Source organism: Erythrolamprus reginae, chromosome 8 (genome assembly GCF_031021105.1).
Source record: "Erythrolamprus reginae isolate rEryReg1 chromosome 8, rEryReg1.hap1, whole genome shotgun sequence".
NCBI classification, from domain to species: domain Eukaryota; kingdom Metazoa; phylum Chordata; class Lepidosauria; order Squamata; family Dipsadidae; genus Erythrolamprus; species Erythrolamprus reginae.
The window spans coordinates 2,242,000-2,269,112 of record NC_091957.1 but is presented as its reverse complement, the minus strand read 5'-3'; the positions used below and the strand labels follow the sequence as shown (position 1 = coordinate 2,269,112).

The following is a 27,113-nucleotide window of genomic DNA, read 5'->3' as shown; positions in this document are numbered from 1 at the left end:
GTAAATGGATAAAAGACATGGATGGATGGTTGGTTGGTTGGTTGGTTGGTTGGTTGGATGGATGGATAAAAGACATACATGGATGGATGGATAGATGGACGGGTAATAGATGGATAAAAGACATGGAGGGAGAGAAGTAGGGAGGGAGGGAGAAAGAGAGGGGGAATCAAGGAGGGAATGAGTCACTCTAAATAGGGTGGCTGAGCGTCCTCGCATGAGAATTGGCTTTCGGCGCATGTGCAGAAGCCGAATCTCACACCGACGCGGATGCCTGCCTGCCGGTCAGCTGGAGCTGTGCAGCTCCATTTTTGCTACTGGGATGACGTATTGCCCATACCGTCTGCAACCCGCCACTGGTGGTGATCTTGTCTTATCTCCACCTTCTGTCTATTTCCTAGAGAGTGAACTGTGGCTACATCCTCTGCACCGTTCTTCTCTCCGTGGTGATCCTCTTAGCCGTGACAGTCACAGCTGCCATCCTATTCATGAACCACTACCACACGCCGGTCACTGAATCCCCGCCCGTCATCACCACCAACCCGGATGATGCCAATGCTTTGGTCACCATTGAGAAAGCTGACAGTTCCCCGCATCAACATCTTCGTGGACCCCAACTGTCCCAACCAAGCCAACAGCTTCGTCCGCTTGGAGAGTCTGCAATCATCTCTCCTGAGAGCCGTGACGGACCACGACACCGAGTCCAAGTCGTCCAAGGGGCAAGAGAGGGCCTTGGTGGTGGGCCTCTCAGATGAGGTTTCCAAGCTGCTCTCTCATGCCACGCAGCTCCGTACGGACTGTGAAAATCTGAAGAAGGGGCATGGCGCCATTGGGCAAGAGCTGAGTGCCCTCCAGAATGAACAAGGGCGGCTCATACAGGTGAGTCATCTGTAATATGGCAAATGGAGGCTTCTGTAATGAAGGCGTCTGTAATATGGCAAATGATGTAGCTTTACTAGATAGGTGGTCAAAGCAATGGAAACTGCAGTTTAATGTTTCCAAATGTAAAATAATGCACTTGGGGAAAAGGAATCCTCAATCTGAGTATTGCATTGGCAGTTCTGGGTTAGCAAAAACTTCAGAAGAGAAGGATTTAGGGGTAGTGATTTCTGACAGTCTCAAAATGGATGAACAGTGCGGTCAGGCAGTAGGGAAAGCAAGTAGAATGCTTGGCTGCATAGCTAGAGGTATAACAAGCAGGAAGAGGGAAATTGTGATCCTGCTGTATAGAGCACTGATGTGACCCCATTTGATATACAATGTTCAGTTCATGAGATCTCACCTACAAAGAGATTGATAAAATGGAACGGGTCCAAAGACAGGCTGCAAAAATGGTGGAAGGTCTGAAGCATAAAACCTATCAGGAAAGTCTTCATGAACTCAATCTGTGTAATCTGGAGGACAGAAGGAAAAGGGGGGACACGATCGAAACATTTAAATATGTTAAAGGGTTAAATAACGTTCAGGAGGGAAGAGTTTTCAATAGGAAAGTGAACCCAAGAACAAGGGGGCACAATCTGAGGTTAGTTGGGGGAAAGATCAGAAGCCACGTGAGAAAATATTATTTGACTGAAAGAGCAGTAGATTCTTGGAACAAACTTCCATCAGACACGGTTGGTCAATCCACAGTAACTGAATTTAAACATGCCTGGGATAAACATAGATCCATCCTAAGATAAAATACAGGAAATAGAATAAGGGCAGAGTAGATGGACCAGGAGGTCTTTTTCTGCCGTCAATCTTCTATGTTTTTAGGTTTCTATGAGTCAAAGAGGGGACTTGATCGTCAAAGGATTGGCTTAACAGTTGTATAATAAATGACTGGATTCATCAAAATAAAGTTTTGACATGCTTAATAACAACCATTGCTTCCATCGCTTGGCAATGAAAGTTCCGGTTGCAACTGCTGTCGTAAGTCAAGGGCATTTTAAAAGTTGCTGACAATGATTAAACAGTTGCTCCAAGACCACCGTCAGCCCCTTACTCTTAAATTGGAAAGTCTCAAACCAGGAACAGCAGCTTCCAACCATCTTCCAACCTTCTCGGGATATTTGGAAGGATATTTGGAAGTGGTTCCCATTTTATAGTAATTCTTCCGGCCCGGAATTCAATACCAGACGAAATTTAAAGTGCTAATGAATCTTTACCAAGTCATTTGTTTTACAATTCTATTCTGAATTGCAGATTATTATTTTTTAATTCAAATGAAATGCAAAGTGCCTACTTTTGCTTCTTGCCATTGTTAGCTTGTTTTTGTGAGACCCCAACTATGGTGTGTACATAATGGGAGCTGTGTGTGTGAGTGTTTGTTTGTTTTAAAATGTTTTTATTTTGTGAGGCCATTTGCAAAAAGCTGGCCAGTGTTGAATCTCTGGGTTTTTCTTGCATGCCAATTCGCAAAGCTACATCAACTCCTGGCTATAAACAGGGTTCCGGAATCATTGCTCCCTCGGTCTTCTTTGCAGTGGAAATTAGGTAATTTTGGAAACAGCAGGCACAGGACCCAACAGGGCAGCTGAGATGGCTCTCTTTTCTTCTCTTTCCTTTCTTTTCCTTTTCTTTTCTTTTCTTTCCTTCCTTCCTTCCTTCCTATTTCCTTATTCCCTTATGTCCTTCCTTCTTTCCTTCTTCTTTTCATGTCTGTATGTCTCTCTCTTTCTACCCCCTTCCTTCCTTCCCTCCCTGCCTCCCTCTTTCCTTACACCCTTATGTCCTTCCTTCTTTCTTTCCTCTTTCTTTCTTTCCTTCCTTCCTGTTTCCTTATTTCCTTGTCCTTCCTTCTTTCCTTCCTCTTTTCCTCTTTCTTTCTTTCCTTCCTTCCTCTTTCCTTATTCCCTTGTCCCTCCTTCTTTCTTTCCTTACACCCTTATGTCCTTTCTTCTTTCTTTCTTTCTTTCTTTCTTCTCTTCCTTCCTCTTTCCTTATTTCCTTGTCCTTCCTTCTTTCCTTCCTCTTTTCATGTCTGTCTATCTGTCTCTCTCCTTCCTTCCTTCCCTCCCTCTTTCCTTTCATCCTTATGTCCTTCTTTCTTTCTCTTTTCCTCTTCCTTCCTTCCATCCTCTTCCTTTATTCCCTTATGTCCTTCCTTCCTTCTTTCCTTCCCTTTTTCTTTTCCTTCCCTGCCTTCCTTCCTTTTCTTTCCTTCCTCCCTTATGTCCTTCCTTCTTTCCTTCCTCTTTTCATGTCTGTCTGTCTGTCTCTCTCTCTCTCCTTCCTTCCTTTCCTCCCTACATTCCCTTTTCCTTCACCCTTATGTCCTTCTTTCTTTCTTTTTTCCTCTTTTTATTCCCTTATGCCTGTCCCTCTTTCCTTTCTCTTTTCCTCTCTTTTTCTTTCCTGCCTTCCTCTTTTTCGTTTCTTCCTCCCTTATGTTCTTCCTTCTTTCCTTCCTCTTTTCATGTCTGTCTGTCTGTCTGTCTGTCTGTCTGTCTCTCTCTCTCTCTCTCCTTCCTTCCTTCCTTCCTTCCTTCCTTCCTTCCTTTCCTTTCACAGCCACACATTGCAAATGGGAAAACCATAGCCTTAACTAAACAGACTTTTGTTGGCAGGGTCATGTCTCTGCTTTTTAGTACCCTGCCTAGATTTGCCATGACTTTCCTTCCCAGGAGCAAGTGTTTTTTTAATTTCTAAATCCCCAAATCTTAGAAGGCTAAAATGTTCTCCATCCGCTTTCTGGCCACTGTGTTTTTAAAGCCTCCTGCTCAGAAACCAAAATAATTTATCTCTTGCAAAAAGAGACTAGAGTCAATGGCGGGGGCCCATATACACTATTGGCGAGCATGATTCACCAAAATTGTGATAAATATCTGGCTTCCGTTCTTGACAAGTCAAGAGCATCCTAGCCAGCAGGCCTATGGAATAAGAAATATTGCTCATCTTTGACGATGAACTATAAAAACTGCCCGCCTTAAAAATCAAAAGGTTTAATCCAAAGGTCAGATCAATACATTGACCAATTTAAGACGTTGATGGAAGCGACTTGTTGATTTATTTATTTTTTGTTGTTGTGGGGTGTAGCCTGTGGAAGAAACTAGCAATGCTCGGAGACATTTGAGCTTTCAGATAAACTGGGGGTGAAAAAAAATTATTTAGTATATTTGGATTTTCTTCCCACTGTAATAAAAAGCATGCAGGGTTCCCATGTGGCCTGATCAATTCCCTTTTTTCCTCTGGCAAAAGAAATGAATGACCTTATAATTTGTAAATGGAACTCCCTTCCAGAAGCTCATTGTAAGTAGTCCCCAACTTAACAATGGTTCATTTAGTGACCGTTTGAAGTTACAGCAGCACTGAAAATAAGTGACTTATAACCACTTTTCACATTGCAGCCACGCGATTGGAATTCAGATGCTTGGTGGTGACTTGTATTTACAGCGGTGGCAGGGATCCCATTTTACGACCTTCCAACCAGCAAAGTCAAGGGGGAAAAGCCAGATTCGCTTAACGACTGTGTTACTTAACAATCACAGGGATTTCCCTTAACAACGATGGCGAGGAAGGTCATAAAATAAGGCAGAAGTCACTTAATAGCTCTTTCTTTATTCATGTTGTAAGTCAAGAACTAGCTATAACCACAGGGTCTTTCAAAAAGAAGGAACTGTGTCCAGTTATGGAGACCTTGCCTACAAAAAGATATGGATCAAATTGAATGGGTCCAAAGACGGGCTACAAAAACGGTTGAAAGTTTTAAGCATAAAACTTCTCAGGAAAGACTTCATGAACTCCATCTGTATAGTCTGGAGGACAAAAGGAAAAGGGGGGACATGATGGAAACATTTAAATATGTTAAAGGGTTAAATAAGGTTCAGGATGGAAGTGTTTTTAACAGGAAAATGAACCCAAGAACAAGGGGGCACAATCTGAGGCAAGTTGGGGAAAAGATCAGAAGCAACGTGAGAAAATATTATTTGACTGAAAGAGTAGTAGATTCTTGGAACGAACTTCCAGCAGACGTGGTTGGTAAATCCACAGGAACTGAATTTAAACATGCCTGGGATAAACATAGATCCATCCTAAGATAAAATACAGAAAATAGTATAAAGACAGACTAGATGGACCAGGAGGTCTTTTTCTGCCGTCAATCTTCTATGTTTCTTCTTCAGCCCCAGAAGTTTTATGCTTCATGTTGTAAGTCAAGGACTATCTATAAACACAGGGTCTTTCAAAAAGAAATAGAAGGAACGAGTCAATGGAAAACTGGGAGAATCTTTGATTTATTCTTTATTCTTTATACACAGCTGCTTTCCGAAAGCCAGACCAACATAGCTAGGCTGGTCAGCTCCGTCAGCGATATTCTGGAGACTCTGCAGAAAGACCGCGGCCTCGCCCGGCCACGCATGAAGGCAGACCTTCAGCGGATTCCATCCCGGACCCCACGGCCTAAAGGATGCCCTAATGGTAGGTCAAAACCCCCCCCGCTTTTCATTCTCGAACCAGCGGTGCAGGCAACCCAAGCTCAAAGAGCACCCAAAAGTTCCACCCAGAGCTACAAATGTTCTCCTCCATCAGAAGCCCATTCCTCATCTTAAAACGGGACCCACCCCTCTCATTTTTCAGAACCCATTTCCACCCGAATTCACATCACAGAATTGTTGACTCGTTTCGTGGACCTCAGTGAACATTTCTCCTGAAATCTGTGTGGGAGCTCTCCTTCGAGAAGGGAAACCAAACCCGTCTACCTTCCCGTAGCAGGGCCATCGTTTTGCCAAGAGGACCAAAATACACATTTCTGTGGTTTGGCAAAGCCGAGGGAGAAATATATATATTTTTGTGAGTTCTCCATCAATTCTGAGCCATCCACTCTGAGCTTAATTTGTTCTCACAAATGGACCCTTCAAAGTTCATCCGGTGTCTAGAAACTAGGGACAACAATTGGCATTGATACGAGAGCCTAAAAGCTCAGAGAAGCTCTAATTACCATATTTTTCAAAGTAAAAGAATACCTCCGGGACCGCCTGCTGCCGCACGAATCCCAGTGACCGATTAGGTCCCACAGAGTTGGCCTTCTCCAGGTCCCGTCGACAAAACAATGCCGTCTGGCGGGACCCAGGGGAAGAGCCTTCTCTGTGGCAGCCCCAGCCCTCTGGAATCAACTCCCCCCTGGAGATTAGGACTGTCCCCCACCCTCCTTGCCTTTCGTAAACTTTTGAAAACCCATCTATGTCACCAGGCATGGAGGAATTGATATATCCTTAGCTGTCTTGATTTTATGTATGGTGTGCTTGGGTTGTATGACTGTTTTTTAATTATTGGTTTTTAAAACTGTTTTAATATTGGATTTGTATATGATGTTTTTACTTGTTGTGAGCCGCTCCGAGTCCTCGGAGAGGGGTGGCATACAAATCTAATAAATTATTATTATTATTATTATTATTATTATTATTATTATTATTATTATATTGTTGGATGATACTGTAAATACCAAAATACTGTAAATACCAAATATAAATGTAAATTCACTGCATTGTATTGAAGATTGAAGGTATATGATATTGCACTCTTTAAAAGTGGAGAAAAAATAAAAAAAACTTTTACCACTACCCCAGCCCCCCAAAAATACAGTAATTAGATTAAGTTTCCTACCTGCCTCCTTCTCCCCATTCTTTTTTTTAATTTTTTTTTAAAAAAATTATTATATACATATATACATACAATACATAAATCAATGCTACTACATTTAGAAGAAAAACAAAAGAAAGAAAAAACAAAGAAAAGCAAACATTATTTGGACCTATGTGCAACATAACCTATAGGAAAAACGGTTCCAGCTATGGTAACATTATAATTATAGCTCTGTTAAGTTATTTGCATACGCCAGTTTTGGAAAAGTATACACATCTTAATTTACACAAAACATTCTGTATCTTTATATTAAGAATAGATTCTAATACCAGGCAATAGCTTTGTCAAATAAATATTGTTCTGATCATATTTTAACCATGGTTTTTTTTTATCAAATTATCCTTTGATTCCATCTCTTGCTGTAGGCTCAAAGCCTCGGGATTGTTCCGACGTCTACGCCGGTGGGCAACAGAGTGATGGCGTCTTCTCCATCTTCCCCACCCACTACGCCGAGGGGTTTCAGGTTTACTGCGACATGACCACCGATGGTGGAGGATGGACGGTAAGGGTGGGGGCATCGCTGCTCTGGCTGGGTCCCTCCCTGTATTTGTAATATACGTAGATATAACATTGTTCATCTATACTGCTCAAAAAAATGAAGGGAACACTCAAAGAACATCCCCTTATATAGAGCGCTGGTGAGACCCCATTTGGAATAATACTGTGTTCTGGAGACCTCACCTACAAAAAGATATTGAGAAAATTGAACGGGTCCAAAGACGGGCTGCAAGAATGGTGGAAGGTCTTAAGCATAAAACGTATCAGGAAAGAATCCATGAACTCCATCTGTAGAGTCTGGAGGACAGAAGGGAAAGGGGGGACATGATTGAAACATTTAAGGGTTAAATGAAGTTCAGGAAGGAAGTGTTTTTAATAGGAAAGTGAACCCAAGAACCAGGGGACACAATCTGAAGTTAGTTGGGGGAAAGATCAAAAGCAACGTGAGAAAATATTATTTGACTGAAAGAGTCGTAGATCCTTGGAACAAACTTCCAGCAGACGTGGTTGGTAAATCCACAGGAACTGAATTGAAACATGCCTGGGATAAACATATATCCATTGTCAGATAAAATACAGGAAATAGTATAAGGGCAGACTAGATGGACCATGGGGTCTTTTTCTGCCGTCAGTCTTCTATGTTTCTATGAACACATCATAGATATGAACGCATGTTCATGTTCTGTACAAAGTTGAATGTGCACAACAGCAGGTGGAATCGATTGTCCATCAGTGTTGCTTCCTAAGTGAACAGTTTGATTTCACAGACGTTTGATTGACTTGGAGTTATATTCTGTTGTTTAAGTGTTCCCTTTATTTTTTTGAACAGTGTACATAAGATGGGTACTGATAAGAGGAAACAATTGGACAGGGATGGTAGGCACGCCAGTGCGCTTATGCATGCACATAATTTCTCGAGGGAGGGGCAAGGGAATTTGGGCCTGGTTTTGACTTGGACAGCAAGTAAAGGGATGAGCTTGGGAGGCAGACTTTGGAAACTTAAAGAAATTTTTAAAAAATGTCTACGTAGCTATCCTTCCTTGATTCTTGCCAATATCTCTGTTCGATGGGCAAATGTCAAGCTTATGAGAATTTTTTTTCTTTCCATTCCCTCCCTCCTTCCCTCCCTCCATTGCTTGCTTCCTTCCTTCTTTCTTTCCTTCCTTCTTTCCCATTTTATTTCTTTATTTCTGCTTTTCCTGCCTCCCTTCCTCTATCCTCCCTGCCTCCCTTCTCTCTTTCTTTCTTCTTTCTCTCATTTTTTTTTCTTCTGATTTTTCCTTCCCTCCCTTCCTCCTTCCCTTCCCTCCCCTATCCTTTCTCCTTTGCTTCCTTCCTCCCTTCCCTTCCTCTCTTCCCTTCCCTTCTTTCCTTTCCTTTCCCTCCCCTCCCCTCCCTTCTTCCCTTCCCTTCCTCCCTCCCCTCCCTTCTTCCCTTCCCTTCCCTTTCTCCCTCCCCTCCCTTCTTCCCTTCCCTTCCTCCCCTTCCCTTCTTTCCTTTCCTTCTTCCCTTCCCTTCTTTTCTTCCCTTCCCTTCTTCCCTTCCTTTAGCCAGACACCCAACCTTCTTGCACAGTTGAGAGAATTAAACCTCCTTTTTTAACCCACCCACCCCAAAGTCCATCCTAATGTTAGAAAAGAAACGGTAATTGCTACCACGACCACATTCGATTATGAATATATTTTTTTCAGGGGTAGGGAGCAGAATTCCTTTTAAAAAAAAGAAGAAGAAGAAGCAAGCATTGGCTTCATCATGCGGGTGTAAAATAAACTAATTTCCGGAGAACAGCAGATGGGAAATAAATCTATACAAGTGTAAATGTGAAAGATTGCAATAATGTCAACTTTATTATTAATAGATGTGGCTGCCTGGGCCATTTGCAGTACAGAGAAGGGGTTGTTTGGTATGCCAGCAGTTAGATGCTCGGTGGGTACAGTTGAATTCATACACCACCATCAACGTAATGAGTCTCGGTTTGTTTTAGCTTAGAATGTTAAGTGCTTTCTGAAGAACAATCAAGATCCGCGGTTTGCAAACTTGGCCAACTTCTAAGACGCGCGGACGTCAACTCCCAGAATCCCCCTGCTGTCTGAGGGATTCTGGGAGCCGGTCCACACTTCTAAAAGTTTCCAACTTTGATGATAATAATAATAATAATAATAATAATAATAATAATAATAATAATAATAATAAAACCCCTCCATGTTTAAATGCTATCTCAGCCACAGCGTTTGCTGCTAACCTTCTCAGTTGCTTTCCCTTATTCCATCGCAGTCTGTGAGCCTTAAATCAAGAGACAAAATCCAGATCAGTTTCTTCTGCCCTGTTGGACTGTCTGGATTTAGAGCTGGACGAAGGGGCGAGAAGTTAATTGGTGTTTCTCTGGTTACACCCATCCCATCAACCTTTTGACTTGCTGGATTCTGAGCCAGCTGGATGTCAATATTTTATTTCACTTTTCCTGGAAAGAAATCACACTCTAAGGTTGGGAAATTGAGGATAATAAAAGCAGCTTCCTTCCTTCCTTCCATCCATTTTCCTTCCTTCCCTCCCTTCCATTCCACTTCCCCTATGCCTCCTCCCTCCTTCCTTCCGTCCTTCCTTCCTTTCTTCCTTGCATGCTTCAATGCTTTCCTCCCCTTTCTCTCTCCTTCCTTCCTTTTTTCCTTCTTTTTCTTTTTCTTTCTTTCCTTCCTTCCATTTCCCGTCCCTCCCTTCCATTCCACTTTCCCTTCACCCCTTCCTTCCTTCCTTCCTTTGTCTTCCTTTCTTTCTTTTCTCCCCTTTCCCTCTCCTTCCTTCCTTCCTTTTCTCCTTCTTTTTCTTTCTTTCCTTCCTTCTTTTTCTCCTTCTTTTTCCTTCTTTCTTTCTTTCTTTCCTTCCTTCTTCTTCCTTGCATGCTTCCATGCTTTCCTCCCCTTTCTCTCTCCTTCCTTCCTTTTCTCCTTTTTCTTTCTTTCTTTCCTTCCTTCCTTCTTCTTCCTTCCTTCCTTGCATGCTTCCATGCTTTCCTCCCCTTTCTCTCTCCTTCCTTCCTTTTTCCCTTCTTTTTCTTTTTCTTTCTTTCCTTCCTTCCTTCCATTTTCTGTCCCTCCCTTCCATTCCAGTTTCCCTCCGCCCCTTCCTTCCTTCCTTTCTTTCCTCCCCTTTCCCTCTCCTTCCTTCCTTTTCTCCTTTTTCTTTCTTTCTTTCTTTCCTTCCTTCCTCCCCTTTCCCTCTCCTTCCTTCTCTTTCCCTCCCTCTATTCCTTCCTTCTCTCCTCATTGTGCTTGCCAAAGGGGAGCTGAAACACCAGCAGCAGTTACGGCTACTTTTCACCTTATTAATGTTTTTATAAATGTGGGATCCTCCAACTTTGTTAGTCACTTGAATGGGAAGATAATATTGAAAAACAAAAAAAGTCTTTGAGCCCTAGTCGCCAGCTTTGCTTTGAAAATAACAGATGCTATTACTGTTTTTGGCAATCTTGCCATGAAAACTCTCCCGGCTTTTTCTCTATGAAGTTGTCAGGAGCCAAAACTGACTTGAAAGAAAGCTGATTGTGTTTTTCACTATTTCTTTGAGGTTGGGGGGGAGGGGGGGCAGGAGGTGAACAGTTGCAAAGTACAGTACTTATTCTTTGGGGTCCCCGTGGATTTTCCACCACTTTTGTTTCAATAAATCTACTTAAAGGAAAAAAAGAAGAAGTCACAAATGTCTACAGGTGTAAATTACCAGTTCTTTCACCTCTGTTTTTTTTTCTTTGCAAAAAAAAAATATATATATGTGCGCAGAAGGCAATTTGAAACACATATAACCTGCCTCTAAATATACCTGGCCAGGTCCTTCCCCAAAATTCCTTGCCACCCACACTTATTAATGGTATTTCATTTCTCCTTCTTCACACAATTACACTTAAATGAAAATTGGGTTTTGCAAAGAAGGGAGGAATTGATTTTAAAAAACACATGACCTTTTTCCTCTGCAATATCCCAGCCCCGTTCTAATTTGTTAATTAATCTTTCCTGACAAGTTTTGTGGGCAGCACGAACGGAGCCTTCTTCGTGCGGCTTTCAGGAAAGGGGAAAGTTTCTTCTGGGCTGAACCCACCTACCTCCCCACCCCTGGGAGCAGCCTGGTTTTTAGAAAGAACGTGGGAATAAATTATTATATGATGGATGTATCAATACTTCAGGCACGCAGCTAAGCAACTCTTGCAGCTTTTCCTGCTGGCTCTCGTTTCAATTTAACTCAGAAAGTTTTTTTTTATTTTCCAATGGGTAAGAAGAACTTTGCTTAAAATTCTTCTAGCTTTTGAAGTTCTTTAGACCTGGGGTTGCCTGAATGTGGAGCTTGGTGATTTTCTTGTGGACATTTCATTACTCAGCTGGGTATCTTCATCAGTGCTAGAAGAGAGTGGGGTTTGTGGAGGGGAGGAGGAGGAAGGAGGAGGAGGAGGTGGAGAATAAGGAGAAGGAGGAAGAAGGAGAAGAAGAAGAAGAAGAGAGGGAAGAGGAAGAGGAAGGAGGAAGGAAGGAAGAGAAGAGGAGGAGGAAGGAGAAGGAGAAGGTGAAAAAGAAGACAAAGATGAAGGAGAAGGAGAAGGAGAAGAAGAAGAAGAGGAAAAGAAGAAGGAGAAGAAGAAGAAGGAGAAGAAAAAGAAGAAGAAGAAGAGGAAGAGGAGGAGGAAGAAGGAGGGAGGAAGAGGTGAAGAGGAGGAGGAAGGAGAAGGTGAAAAAGAAGACAAAGACAAAGATGAAGAAGAAGGAGAAGGAGAAGAAAAGAAGAAGAAGAAGGGGGAAGGAGGAGGTGAAGAGGAGGAGGAGAAGGACTAGAAGGAGGAGAAAAAGAAGAAGAAGAAGAGGAAGAAGGGGGAAGGAGGAGGTGAAGAAGAGGAGGAGTTTTCATCTGTTGCTTCTCTCCATCTCTCCATCCATCCATCTGTACTGTACTGTAAATGAACCTCATTCATTTCATTTCCCCTATAACTGTGGTTATTTTTTCCCCCCAATCAACACGTTGGCTACGTGGTGCAGTAACCGAAGCCTCCGGGTACATATTTGCTGCAGATTGTCAAATTAAATCATTTACACCATTTGCTTGACATTTCCCTGCAAATTGGCCAATGAGGGCTAGGGTTGCAGGAAGACCAATTCGGCCCTTCGGTTGGTGGAAGATTCGCGTATTATCCAGAGCCATGGAAAAAGGGCGATAGAGCAAACCAGGTTAAATGGGGCCAGACGGCACTCGGGAAGGGATTACGATAAAAACAATTAATATATGTGAAACATCGAGGCGCAATAAGGAACTCTAGCAGAATAATCTTGTTCCTAGTGACAAGCTTTTCCAGGTAGACCAAGCAGGAAGCATGATAGATAGGCGAATTCTACTTTATTCTAGAGCTACATTAACAGAATTTTACAGGTCTGAAAGTACAAATATCCCACCTTTTTCTGAGAAATTATGGAGGGGCCTTTTGGACTCTCCCCACCCATTATGGAGCAGAGGGCTTAACTGACATCTGTTCCCTAAGCAGCACTTCCTTCCCCTCCATCTCTCAAACGCTTGCTCACATACTTTACACCAGGAGCAGTGAAGGGCTGCAAAAAATTTTACTACCACGCTGTGGGCGTGGCCCAGGGGAATCAATTTATTATTATTATTTACAATTAGGTCATCACCCGAGTCTTCAGAGCAGGGCGGCATACAAATCTAAATAATAATAATAATAATAATAATAATAATAATAATAATAATAATGATAATAACAACAACAATAATAATAATAATAATAATCATCATCAGATGAAATAATCGATCACATACTCAGCTACTGCAAAAAGATTGCACAGACTGACTACAAGCATAGACATGATGCTGTGGCACAGATGATCCACTGGAACTTGTGCCGGAACTACCATTTCCCAGTGGCAAAGAACTGGTGGGATCATAAGCCCGAAAAAGTGGTCGAAAATGAGCAAGCAAAACTACTGTGGGACTTCCAGCTTCAGACTGACCGAATTCTGAAGCATAACACACTGGACATTGTGATCATGGAGAAAAAGAAAGTATGGATCATCGACATCGCAATCCCAGGGGACAGAATTGAGGAGAAGCAGCTAGAGAAATTAGTAAAATACGAAGATCTAAAAATCGAGCTGCAACGACTCTGGCATAAGCCAGTGAAAGTGGTCCCAGTGGTCCTTGGCACACTGGGCCCAGGGCCAAAGGATCTCAGCGGGCATTTGAAAACCATCGGAATTGACAAAAAATCCACCTGTCAATTGCAAAAGGCCGCTTTACTGGGATCGGCAAACATAATTCGCCGCTGCATCACACAGTCCTAGGTGCTTGGGAAGCGCCCGGCTGGTGATGAAATACGAAATCCAGCATAGTGATCTCATTTGCTGAGTTGTATTGACATAATAATAATAATAATAATAATAATAATAATAATAATAATAATAATAATAATAATAATAATTGTGATCCCCTTATATAGAGCGCTGGTGAGACTACATTTGGAGTACTGTGTTCAGTTCTGGAGACCTCACCTACAAAAAGATATTGACAAAATTGAAGGGGTTCAAAGATGGGCTACAAGAATGGTGGAAGGTCTTAAGCATAAAACGTATCAGGAAAGACTTCATGAACTCAATCTGTATAGTCTGGAGGACAGAAGGAAAAGGGGGGACATGATCGAAACATTTAAATATGTTAAGGGGTTAAATAAGGTTCAGGAGGGAAGTGTTTTTAATAGGAAAGTGAACACAAGAACAAGGGGACACAATCTGAAGTTAGTTGGGGGAAAGATCAAAGGCAACATGGGAAAATATTATTTTACTGAAAGAGTAGTAGATCCTTGGAACAAACTTCCAGCAGACGTGGTTGGTAAATCCACAGGAGCTGAATTTAAACATGCCTGGGATAAACATATATCCATCGTAAGATAAAATACAGGAAATAGTATAAGGGCAGACTAGATGGACCATGAGGTCTTTTTCTGCCGTCAGTCTTCTATGTTTCTAATAATAATAATAACAACAAGAACAAGAACAAGAACAACCACCACCACCGCCACCTATCTGGCCTCTTCAGGAGGCTGATTTCCATCCTACAAGTCTGAAAGTAGAAAGCTCGCTCTATTCCCTTTTTGCTGCTTGATAAGCTAAGAAAAGATCTTACTAATTTTTTTTCTTCCCAATGCCCATTATTCATCTCTCAGCTCCCTCCAAATTTTATGCCCTAGGCAGCGTCTTTCCCCCTTCTTCTCACCCATGGTCTTTCTCCCACTCCCATCCCTCCTTGCCCGGCACCTTAATAATGTTATCCCATTTTTTCAGGCGCGGCGACGGCTGCTGCAAAGAGAGAAAATGTATCACTTCTATGCCTGCGATCAAAGCCCTGTGCCCCCTTTGAAATTATTCAGGGCAAGTACACAGAACTCAAGGTCAGCGAAAGCCGCGGCGATGGGCCTCGAAGGCACTTTTCCAAAACTAAGCGGAGAGCCATAATTTCTAGTGGGCCAAAGAGGGAGCGATTGTATTCCCTGCATTAATTAGTTTAAATAAATTACATTTTGGTTACATTTTGTGCTCAATCCCCTTCTGTTCCAACCAGGCCTGCCTCGCTTTCAGGGTAGGGTCTCCAGCCAATGTAGGGCTTAACTTCAAAAGAAGAAGGAGGAGGAGGGGGAAGAGGAGGAGGAGGAGGAGGAGAAGAGAAGAAGGAGAAGAAAGAGAAGGAGAAGAGAAGGAGGAGGAGGAAGAGGAGAGGAGAAGGAGGAGAAGAGGAGAAGGAGAAGGAGGAGGAGAAAGAGGAGAAGAAGAAGAAGGAGGAGGAGAAGAAGAAGAGGAGGAGAAGGAGGAGGAGGAGGAGGAGAAGGAGGAGGAGAAGAAGACGAGGAGGAGGAGGAGGAGAAGAAGAAAAGGAGGAGAAGGAGGAGAAGAAAAAGAAGAGGAGGAGGAGGAGGAGGAAAAAGAAATAATTATCCCTCTTAAGTTCCCACAAATATCAGGATTCAGGTCTTCTATAGTGTGGCAAACCGCTAATTTATCACCAACTTCTGCAGTGACTTGACAGCCCCTTTGGGATAAATATGCAAAGCAGAGTAAGAACCTTCTCAAGATGTGGCTATCAAAACCAGATTGGCCAAAATTACTTTTTGTTACCCCAAATCTTCCAGGAGATGTGTGACATTTTGCAAGAGAGAAAGAAAAAAAAATTTGGAGTCCTTTCTAAGCCTGGTTGAAGGAATGGAAGACCTTGGCTGAGTATTTGATCAAGGATCATTTTTATGCCACGTACAACTTTTCCCACATCCCTCGGGAATATGATCCCAGTTGTACATTTCCTCTTTCTTGGAGGTAGGCTTTTAAAACCGACAAAGTCTAGTTGGCTCTTTTCATTCATTCATTCATTCATTTTTGTCCAATACACAATGAGGGTTTTAGTGGGTATATATCTATACAGTATACACATAGTAAAATGCATGATGAAGGTTATAGAGGAGATACTCATAGTAAAATATATCTATGAAAGAATAGAAAAGAAGATATAGTAATAGAACATATCAATGAAATAATAGAAGAAGAGATATAGGAATAGAAGAAAGGTATAGGAGATATAGGAGAGCAATAGGACAGGGGACGGAAGGCACTCTAGTGCACTTGTACTCGCCCCTTACTGACCTCTTAGGAATCTGGAGAGGTCAACTGTAGATAATCCAAGGGTGAAGTGTTGGGGGTTTGGGGATGACACTATGGAGTCCGGTAATGAGTTCCACGCTTTGACAACTCGGTTACTGAAGTCGTATTTTTTACAGTCAAGTTTGGAGCGGTTAATCATCTCTCAGAATGATATCGTAGTCGAGTTCTTTGAAACAATTGTGAGAAACTTCTTAAGAAGGTTGATGGTTCTTTCCCTCATTAGTTTCCATCTGTTGCTTCTTGTTTTGAGATCATATTTAACCCATTGACACATATATTATTTTTGCAAATGCCCATCTCCTTATTTCCATTCCTACATTTGAAATGTCAGTTGCTGATCCGCTGTCTCTTTCCCCTTGATGTTGGCTTGATGTCACAGTGAGAATCTTCAAATAATTCCTCACCAGGGCCCACAAAACGCCCTTCAAATGCCTTTGCGCATTCTTCCCATCTTCCGTCATGAAAGGCACAAATGCTTGACTCATCTTATCGCTGAGGACGATCAGAGCAGCCCTGCTAATTAGCATTTCAAATAATCACGATTAGTTTCTGATCCTCCGAATGCTCTGACATCTTAGAGCTATCAGTCAATATTGTATTAGCCGGAAGATGGGAACGATCTCTTACCTCTGTCTGGTTGCTAAGAAGAGTCAATCCTGATTTGATGGTCTTTAATTCGCCCATCGATACGGAAACAGGCTCAACCCAAGGATGTTTCTTGGCTGGATTTGCAACTACACTTAAACATGTGTAAAGCCCACTGCAACAACATTGCCAAAAAGGCTTCAAGAGTTGTCAACCTAATCCTACGTAGCATCTGCTCTGGTAATCTCACACTACTAACCAGAGCATACAAAACATTTGCCAGGCCAACCCACACCGCATTTCGGACATAAACACTCTAGAAAATGTCCAGAGATACTTTACGAGAAGAGCCCTCCACTCCTCCACTCGCAACGGAATCCCCTACGCAACTAGACTTACAATCCTAGGTTTAGAAAGCTTAGAACTACGTTGCCTTAAACATAGCCCATAAAATCATCTTGTACAACGTCCTTCTTGTCAACGACTACTTCTGCTTCAACCACAATAACACATGAGCACACAACAGATACAAACTTAAAGTAAACCGCTCTAAAGTTCGAATAGGCTCTAAACAAATGCTTGAAAGCCAAGGACAACCTGTAAGGTAATTTCAAAACTGTTGTCTCATACTGTTGTCTCTGTCAAAGATTAGCTTTATTATTATTATTATTATTATTATTATTATTATTATTATTATTATTATTATTATTATTTAGATTTGTATGGTGATATTCCATTATTTATTTATTTATTTATTTATTTATTTATTCATTCATTCATTCATTCATTCATTCATTCATTCATTCATTCATTCAATTTTTATGCCGCCCTTCTCCTTAGACTCAGGGCAGCTTACAACATGTTAGCAATAGCACTTTTTAACAGAACCAGCATATTGCCCCCACAATCTGGGTCCTCATTTTACCCACCTCGTAAGGATGGGAGGCTGAGTCAACCTTGAGCCGGTGATGAGATTTGAACCGCTGACCTATAGATCTACAGTCAGCTTCAGTGGCCTGCAATACAGCACTCTACCTGCTGTGCCACCCTGTTTAAGGTAAAAGAAGGATGTAAGCATGTTAAACAGTAATGAATACAGAGTCATAGGGTGTAAACTGCAACCTGATTGGGCCCGAGCATTATATAATACAAAGCAACTTTACAATGATTGTTAGCTGTTAGCTGTTGTTGTTGGTAATATTGTTAGTTGGCTGGAGCAATTTTGAGCGTGAGTTATACTGAGGAAGGAAGGAAGGAAGGAAGAAGAAAGAAAGGAAGAAAGGAAGAAAGAAGAAAGAAAGAAAGAAAGAAAGAAGAAAGAAGAAAGAAGAAAGAAAGAAAGAAAGAAAGAAAGAAGATTTTGCTCACGTCCAAATTTTTTAACTCAACTAAAGGGGGCGAAGACAGAACAAGAAATCCTTTTTTAAAAAGAACTGCACGACTTCGTTCCTGCAGTCAAAGCTAGGCCACTTCTACATCTTCTATATTGTCTTTTTTTAAAGGGACATTTGATCTGGGTTTCTAGGCAGAAATCTTCAGGGAAAAGCTAACCTATCTGCTACACAGAAAATTGATTTTCGTTCCACTTCCCATAATTGGGTTATTTTACCAGGAATGACTTCTTCTTCTTTTGTCTTGTCAGCGTCTCAGACCTGGGCTAAATGTTCACCCTTTTGAGATTTAACAAATAGATCAGTTACCAATGAATACTTGATCCAAGGTAATCGCTTTAAGTTCTTTTGTTTCACTTCCATCACCAGGAGCTGCTAAATTTTACCTGCTTTTGAAGCCTTGTTTTTTTAATAAAACACCCTTTTAACAAACTTCAGACCAACACTGGTTCATTTTCTCAAACTAGAAGGAAACCCTGTTGAGTTTTCTTACCCCTCCATTGTTGTGTTAGCCGACATTTCTTGCCTAACTGGATAAGTAAAATTTGCTGCCTTTAGAGATACAGTACAAGCACAAATCTAAATGTTTTAGCTTTTAGCAGATTTACCGACTTGCACTATATTTATCAACATTATTTGGAGTACTGTGTTCAGTTCTGGAGACCTCGCCTACAAAAAGATATTGATAAAATTGAACAGGTCCAAAGACGGGCTACAAGAATGGTGGAAAGTCTTAAGCATAAAACCTATCAGGAAAGACTTCATGGACTCCATCTATCCTAAGATAAAATACAGGGGATAGTATAAGGGCAGACAAGATGGACCAGGAGGTCTTTTTCTGCTTTCAATCTTCAATGTTTCTATGTTTCTAACACTTATTTTCACACTCCCACCGGCTGTTAAAAGGGAGTTCCTGAATTGCTGAAAAGCTTTTAATTCCTGAAAAGCCGTGGCCCACATGCCATAGGTTCGTCATCACAATTCTAAAATATGTGTTGTGTCCCATTCGCATCCTGTGCAATTAATCATGGACCCAGAGGACTCAGTGACATTGGAGCGGCGGTACAGGCATCCTATGTTCCTGTCACCTGAGACTTGACAGCGAAGAGGACGTGGTGTCAAAGGCTGAATAGCAACTAGGGCCTTCTACACCTCCTGTGATGAGTGACTCAGGAGAAGAGGAGGAGACTCTTCTTGATGCTAGGGTTCACAGGGCCTATAGGAGGCAAGAGTGGTTACTCAGGAGGATGCTTACTCGTGAGTAGCACTACTGGCTTTTGGCCATGCCCTGAGACTATTTAAGGGGGAGTCATGCGATGCTTCATTGCAGAGAACAACACAGTTCATTTCAGAAAATCTTGCTGCAGTTCTTTGGCTTGTGTTTAAAGAACCACATTCTTGTCTTATTAGCTCCGGGTTTCCAGCCAACCTCTGTACGTCTACACTACTGAACCTTGCTTCAATCTGGTAGTTACGTTTGTGTTTATCTTGTCTTTGGACTCTGGCCAGTTGCTAATGTTGTAGTTGGCTTGGAGCCAGACCCTCTGGCAATGGACTTTGAGCTTGATGAACTGGGGCTATCTGGGCACGGCCGGCCTGTGTGGCTGTCGGAGGAGTCAGAAAGCGAGGAGGAGATGGAGGGAGGGTCTGGGTGTGAGGAGCCTACAGAGGCTATAGAACCCCCAATTGGGGAGTTGCAGCTCCTAACTGGGGCTTTGCCAGGGTCTGAGGAGGAGGAAGAGGAGATAAGGGATCCAATCCTGAATGTACGGGTAAGAAGGATGCAGGGGAGGCAGGAGCAGTTAAGGAGGCTCAGAAAGAGGAAGTGAGCACAGAAAGAGGAAGTGAGTATATAAGGGGGAGGGAGTTGGAATGTGCTCTTTGCAAGAAGCCAAAGTTCATGCCTCTGCAGGAGAAGAGCATGTGAAGAGCGTTTTTGCCTGACAAACTTTGCTACAGTACTGGACATTTATAGAGCTAATATTCTTGTAAGTAGACTTTGACTCAAGAAGCAACTGTTTGGGAATTTATCTTATCAACTTGGCCTCAAGCCTGGATTTTGGCAGTTGAAAGACATTGTTTGGTTCACGTTTGTGCAGTTCAACAAACGTCCTTGTAAATAGACTCTTGTTCATTTCAAAACCTTTGTGTTTGAGTTTTAATTTGGGGATAATTGCTGGCCGGCTGCCATGCACGACAGAACAGATAAGACTTTATAATCAGTGCGGTGAAGACTTTGTTAGCACTTCCCTTCTTTTCAAAAGGACTCAAACTGCGTAAGACTTTTTGTAAATACTGTAGTAAAAACTTTAGTAGTTAACCCAGTGGTGTGGATCTTATTTTTGGGGGGGAGGGGGGTGGGTTCGACGCTGGGACAGAACAATATGCTCCAATTTTCCCAAGAGGTTTAGAATCCTGTTGCAGTCTGGAGAAAACTCAACAATTGAGAGGAGTCCCACTTTTTCAGGGAACGAGGCAAATTTCTCTCTCTCCTTGTGCCTGGCTCAATGTTGTCTAATTTTAGACAAATTAAAAAAAACAATTTCTGTCTTTGCTGCAAAAGAGACGAGGGTGCTCTTCAGCATGCAATCCGCCCCCCACTCCATTCCTGGGCTGCAGCCTCCTTTTTTCCTCCCTTTCAAGTTTTCCCCTGCTATTTTGTTTTTTAATGAGACCTCTCTTAGAACAGTGCTGTTCTTTTTCCATTATTATTATTGTTTGGCACCTCCGCTGGGTTTCCTTGATGCATTCATAAATGGAATTCTACTGCATCCAATATTGCAAAAGAAACCCCCGCATACCCTAATAATAACAATAATCCTGCAAAAGGAATAAATAGTGCAAAAAATAAAGAAAAAAATAAAGGGGCTGGGAAAATCAAAAGAGGAAGGTTTATCCACTGAGCTGCAAATTGGGTGGCTGGTGCATTTTTTCTTCACGAGAAGACTCAAACTTTAAAGAGAAATAATGGGGAGAAAAGTCATATCTTTTTCTGCCCCCAATAAAGTCATTGTAATATATCGGAGAGCTTGCAAGCGGGTAAGAGGTGGAAACATCGTTAGCACCTGGTTAGGGCTGGAAAGAAACTTACTCAGAGCAAGTTAGAGCAATGAAAAAACCCTGCAAAGACTTAGGGCTTGGAAAACATTCTTTGCAGAGAGTAACAATGAAAGAACCTGCAAGGTAAGAGCTGGGAAGATCGTTAGCAGCTAGTTAGGGCTGGAAATATATGGTATGCTTGTGTGTATGTCTGTTAGTATATGGGGTCTGTTTTAAATCTTTAAATATTTTAAATTTGTCAAATTATTTATGATTTGTTTCCACGTGTTGTGAGCCGCCCCGAGTCTTCGGAGAGGGGCGGCATACAAATCTAAGTAATAAATAAATAAATAAATAAATAAATAAATAAATAAAAGAAGAGAGAGCTACATTCAGAGTATAAGACGCACCCAAATTATCAGCCTCTTTTAGGGAGGAAAAAGGTGCATTTTATACACCAAAAATATGGTAATTTTAACAATAGCAGCACAGGGGTCATAAAGTGTTAAAAACAGCCATAAAAGTCCCCCCCCCCCAGTACTATTGTAAAATCAAATGGTCACTAAATGACTTAAGTCAAGGACTACCGGTAATCATTGAGTAAAGGAAAGGACCTCTGGGTTGCAAATGGTTTTGGAGAAAGCGGGAGGGTTCCTCAAAGGCTCTTCTTGCGTTCCTTCCCAATTAAAGTGAACCCAAGCCAAGTTCAGAGTGATTAAATCCAGGTGTGAGAGCATAATTAATAGCAAGCGGTCAGTGGCATTTTCCTCACCCCAGTCCATAAATTAACCTTTCATCAAAGGAAGACATTTCCCTGGGCTCATTTGAAAGTCTCGCCATAAAACGAACTGTTCAAAAAGTCTTGCAAACCCTCCAGGCGGCTGAGCTGCTAGAGGTTGGGAGAACCTGGGGTGAAGGCAGCTACCTGGGATGCTACCCAGCTTAAGGCAGCTGGCTTTGATTCACAGGTAGAGAAGGGTGGATTGAGGTACCTTCATCAAATGGGGGTGCTGACCTTCAGCACAAACACACACCCCTAGGTAAATGTTCCCCGTGGTGACCTTTTCTCTAACACGGTCCTTCAGATCTTCCAATGGGTCTCACCTCACTACACCCACCTTGTTGCTGGTCCCCTGATTCTCTTTAGCCTCTTTGTGGACATGTCCTGGAATCGCATAGTTCTTATTTAGATGGACGGATGGAGGGAAGGATTGGTCGATGGATGAATAGATGGAGAGATGGAGGGAGGGAGGGAGGGATTGGTGAATGGATGGATGGAGGGGGGGAGAGATGGAGGGATGGAGGGATTGGTGGAGGGAGGGAGAGATGGAGGGAGGGATTGGCGGATGGATGGATGGAGGGAAGGAGGGAGGGAGAGGTGGATGCAGAGGTGGATGGATAGAGGGAGGAATTGGTGGATGGATGGATGGAGGGAGGGAGATGGATGAAGGGATTGGTGGATGGATGGAGGGAGAAATGGAGGGAGAGATGGATGCAGAGATGGATGGATAGAGGGAGGGATTGGTGGATGGATGGATGGAGGGAGAGAGGGAGATGGATGGAGGGATGGGTGAATGGGTGAATGGAGGGAGGGGTAGGTGGATGGAAGGAGAGATAATAATAATAATAATAATAATAATAATAATAATAATAACAACAATTTATTAGATTTGTATGCCGCCCCTCTCCGAAGACTCAGTGAATGGATGGAAGGATGGAGGATGGAGGATGCAGGGATGGATGGGTAAATGGAGGGATAGACTGTGCATGTGCAGAAGCATTACGCACGAGCACACACACACGAACTGGTAGCAAACTAATCCAGACCCCCTACTGAGCTGTTCCTTCCACCAATGAGTTTTCCATTGCTAGAGGAGCGATTGTTGGCCAAGAGCAACCCCGTCGGGAAGGCAGAGTGTTTCCCGAAAAGCCGTCTTAAAGCAGAAACTGGTAAATTGGGCTGCCCTTCCCTTCCCCGTCTGACTGAAGGGGGGGGGCTTTTTCACACAACCCCAGCCGCCTATTAATCTCGACAGGCAGCGTTTGTGGACTTCCCCATGCCGAACCACTCCAGACTAATTAGCCAATTTCCAACCCTCTAATTAATGCGCATTTCGCACTCGGCATCTAATAAGCGGCTCTCCTCGAAGGCAAGACAGTGTTGAAGGAAAGAACCAGGGGACGAAAGCGACAGGGGCAAGGGGATTTTTTTGGGGGGGAGAGGGAGATATATTTGTTGAGTGTATTTTGGGGGTTTGCGCCCACTCTTCTTAATTCTGCACCCCTTCAGGTCTTCCAGAGGCGCGAGGACGGATCTGTGAATTTCTTCCGCGGCTGGGAAGCTTACAAAGACGGCTTTGGAAAACTCACAGGGGAACACTGGCTGGGTAGGTCCACCGCTGGGGAATATTGTCTAGTGCCCCCCCCCCCCGAGGTAGGAGAGCCGGCTAGGCGACTTTGAGCACAAGGAGAAGGTACGTTTGAACATAAGAACCTAAGAAGAGCCCTGCTGAATCAGGCCAAAGCCCATTGAGTCCAGCATTCTGTGTCCCACAGTGGCCCCCCAATTGTCCATGGGGACCTTGAGCAGAAAGAGAAGGCAAGGCCCTCCCTTTCCCCTGACCTCCAACAAATGGGTCCCAAGGGAATCCTGCCTGCCTCAACTAACATAGAGGTGGCACTTGGAAGAGGAAGGAAGGAAGGAAGGAAGGAAGGAAGGAAGGAAGGAAGGGGGGGGAGGGGGGAGGGAAGGAAGAAATGTAAGAACATCAGAATAGCCCTGCTGAATCAGGCCATCAGAATAGCCCTGCTTGCTACCCTTGGCCAGAAAGGACAAACGCAAAGCTGATTCTTTCCTTCCTCTCTTCTGGACTAGGTCTGAAGCGAATCCATGCGCTGAGCACACAAGGGACCTATGAATTGCGCATTGACCTGGAAGATTTTGATAATGGCACAGCCTATGCCCATTACGGGACTTTTGCAGTTGGCCTATTCTCTGTGGACCCGGAGGAAGATGGCTACCCCATCACGATTGCCGACTATTCTGGAACAGCAGGTAGTCTAACCTGTAGCCTTACTCCCTTGTTGCTTAGCTGTTCCCTTTGTCTGGCAACTGTGCATGCTCACACCGGGAACAGGCTCCTGCTATTCCTCTGCCTCATTGCTGTCTGACTCCTAAGGCAGCTGATAACTGTCAGACAGCCCTGGTCTGGTCTCTGCCTCGGATGTAGAGCACTCTTCCGAGCTTTCCCCAGACTCCAGGACTGACCCACGTTCCTTCCCAACTCCTCACTGTCCGAATCTGCTGCCAAGCTCTGCTGGCCACTGGTGGACCACAACAGAGGTTGGAGATGCCCCCCTTGCAGGAGAAGGACCTCAGTCACTTCTTCTCCAGTTCTATAAAACATTCCTTCCGACTCATCTCGCCAACCTAACCTGTTTTCTCCTTTCTAGGAGATTCTCTCTTGAAACACAATGGCATGAAGTTCACCACCAAAGACCTGGACAATGACCACTCGGAAAACAACTGCGCGGCCTTCTACCACGGAGCTTGGTGGTATCGCAACTGCCACACGTCCAACCTGAATGGCCAGTACCTCAAGGGCCATCACAGCTCCTACGCGGATGGGATCGAGTGGTCTTCCTGGACAGGTTGGCAATATTCACTCAAGTTCACCGAAATGAAGATCCGGCCGGTCAGAGATGAAAAATAGTCCCTCTCTTTTTGCTCCTTTGAATTTCACCTTCCCCTTAAAGCTCACCATGGTCTTTATCCAGTTTTGGAGAAACGCAGAAGCCAAGACATTTCCTTGCCACCTCTTACACTTTGACTGTGTCCAAAAGTTCTCTTTGTGTGCTCAACAGAGTTTTTGGAGAAGACACTCGTGGTATACCTCTCTCTGATGCAGGATAGGCATTCTTGTAAATCCATCCTCTTCTCCATGCTCAAAAGGACAAAACTTCTCCATCACTCCTCATGCTGGGTCTCATCCTTTACACACCTCCCCTAACAATTTGTAAATTTTTTAACAGAGGTCCTTTTGCTCTCCTGAAAGCATCTTCCCAAGGACCTCCATTTAAAAACAAACAAAAAAAGAAGAAGCCCTAATTGTTTTTATGGGGAGCCATACGTTAATTATTGAGCCAAGGTGAGCTCCGAGGAGGAAGGGAGGATTGAACCGGTAACAAGAATGGGTCACAGTTTAGGAGGTGCTCAGGGTTGAGAATTATAACGGGGAGGGGAAAACGAATTGCATGGATGGATTGGAGATAGAAGGCAAATTTATCACGGGATGCAAATTGGTTTTGTTGCCTGGACGCTGCTGAATACAGAAATGGGTTTGTGCTGGAGAGATAGTTTAGCACTGGGCCAACGCTGAGAAAAATGTATTTTTTTTTCATCTGGATGAATCAACCGACAGAAGCCAGTCACACGCCAGAAGATTTACTGGACTGATTAGAGTCAAGTTCCTGAAGTTCTCCATAACCTTCTTTAATCTAGCGTAAGTTGTGAGTTACCGTATATTTCTGTGTATAAGACTCCACACCCTCAATAAGAGGGTGGAAATATCAGTGTGTCTTATACACTGAATGCAGCCATTTTTGGCCACCTGAAGCCCCAACTCTGCATCCCATTTTTTTTGAAAAAAATGGGCCCATTTGTCACAAAAAAGGGGTGCGCAGAGGGTTTGGGAGGCCTCCAGAATGCTCCTGGGGGCTGGGAGAAGGCAAAACACCCCACTTTTTTGCAAAAAAAGGGGCAATTTTTTGCAAAATCAGGGGCGTTTTTGCCTTCTACCCATTTTTCACTCATTTTTGCAAAAGATGGGGCACAAGAAGGTTTGGGAAGCCTGCAGATTGCTCCTGTGGGCTGGGGATGGCCAAAATGTCCCCATTTTTGCAAAACAATGGCCTGTTTTCTCCCCGTTCTTTCACAAAAACGGGGGTGGGGGGGTGTTTGCCTTCTCCCAGGCCCCAGGAGTATTCTGCAGGCTTCCCAAGCCATCTGTGCACCCAATTTTTGCAAACAATGGGTGAAAACAGGCCCATTGTTGCAAAAACGGGGTGCACAGAGGATTTGGAAGGCCTGCAGAATACTCCTGGGGGGAAGGCAAAAGGATTTATTTTCTTACTTAGCTCTTCGAAATCTTGGTGCGTCTTATATGCCAGTGCGTCTTATCATCCAAAAAAATACGGTACTTTTTGGACTCTCTTGGAGTTGATGAAGATGGGAGCAATGACGGTGACCGGAATAGCTATTCCTGGAGACAAAAAGATGATATATTTGTAGCTTGTGGTTGAATTGAGGGGTTCCTGGAAACGTGGAAATTAAAGTGTCTTTTAAAAATAAATTTACAGGCAGGTGGTCTATGATGTCGAACCATTCAAAACAGTTGCAGAATCCCAGGGACCAGAATTTATTTTGCTAAGCACGGCTAAAGGATTTTACAACCAGTTGTTAAATGAATCATTTCCGTCATTACATGAATCTGGCTCCCTAACCCCATTGACCTTAATGGTTGGAAGCTGGCTGGGGAAGGTCCCATGCTGGTTACCTAGTACAGTGGTACCTCTACTTACGAACTTAATTCGTTCCGTGGTCAGGTTCTTAAATAGAAAAGTTTGTAAGAAGAAGCCATTTCTGCCCATTAAACAAATAAAGCATGCGATTGGGGAAACCACTTGGAGGGTGGAGACCCTGTTTCCTCCCAGGAGTTTCCTAGAGAGGCCCCATGGAGGCTTCTCCCCGCCTTTTCCGGCCCTGTTTCCTCCCAGTAAATTCCTGGAGAGGCCCCACAGAGGCTTCTCCCTGCCTTTTCCGGCCCTGTTTCCTCCCAGGAGATTCCTGGAGAGGCCCCACGGAGGCTTCTCCCTGCCTTTTCCAGTTACAGTTTCAGAGGCTCGGGTTTGTAAGTGGAAAATGGTTCTTGAGAAGAGGCAAAAAAAAACCCTTGAACACCCGGTTCTTATCTAGAAAAGTTCGTAAGTAGAGGCGTCCTTAGGTAGAGGTATCACTGTACTTGAATTTTGATCATGTGTCTTGTCGGAATGTTGCAACAGTTGTAAGTGCAAGGACTGTTTGCAAGTGTGAGGACCAGTTACAAGTAAGACTGTGCTTTTTTAAACGCTATTGCAACTTCAAACCGTCACTAACAAATGGTTGTAAGGTCAAGACCTACCTGCCTAACGTTTGATTTTATATACTTTTATTAGAACATACATTTTTTGTGTGTGTAAATATTGTCTTGGTTTTAACCTTGAATTTTCCTTTGTAAAGCCAAGTTATCAACGGAAA

General features: G+C 43.2%; 1 protein-coding gene across 1 annotated transcript in view; it reads left to right on the top strand.

Annotated features, from left to right (window-relative positions):
• FIBCD1 (fibrinogen C domain containing 1) overlaps positions 1-24,531 on the top strand; it is a 44,561-nt gene extending 20,030 nt beyond the window's left edge. The window contains 7 exon segments of the mRNA XM_070758178.1: positions 399-587; positions 589-876; positions 5,235-5,394; positions 6,984-7,120; positions 23,109-23,205; positions 23,694-23,873; positions 24,272-24,531. Of these exon segments, the coding sequence (XP_070614279.1) occupies positions 399-587; positions 589-876; positions 5,235-5,394; positions 6,984-7,120; positions 23,109-23,205; positions 23,694-23,873; positions 24,272-24,531 (1,311 nt within the window).
• The last annotated feature ends 2,582 nt before the right edge of the window (positions 24,532-27,113 follow it).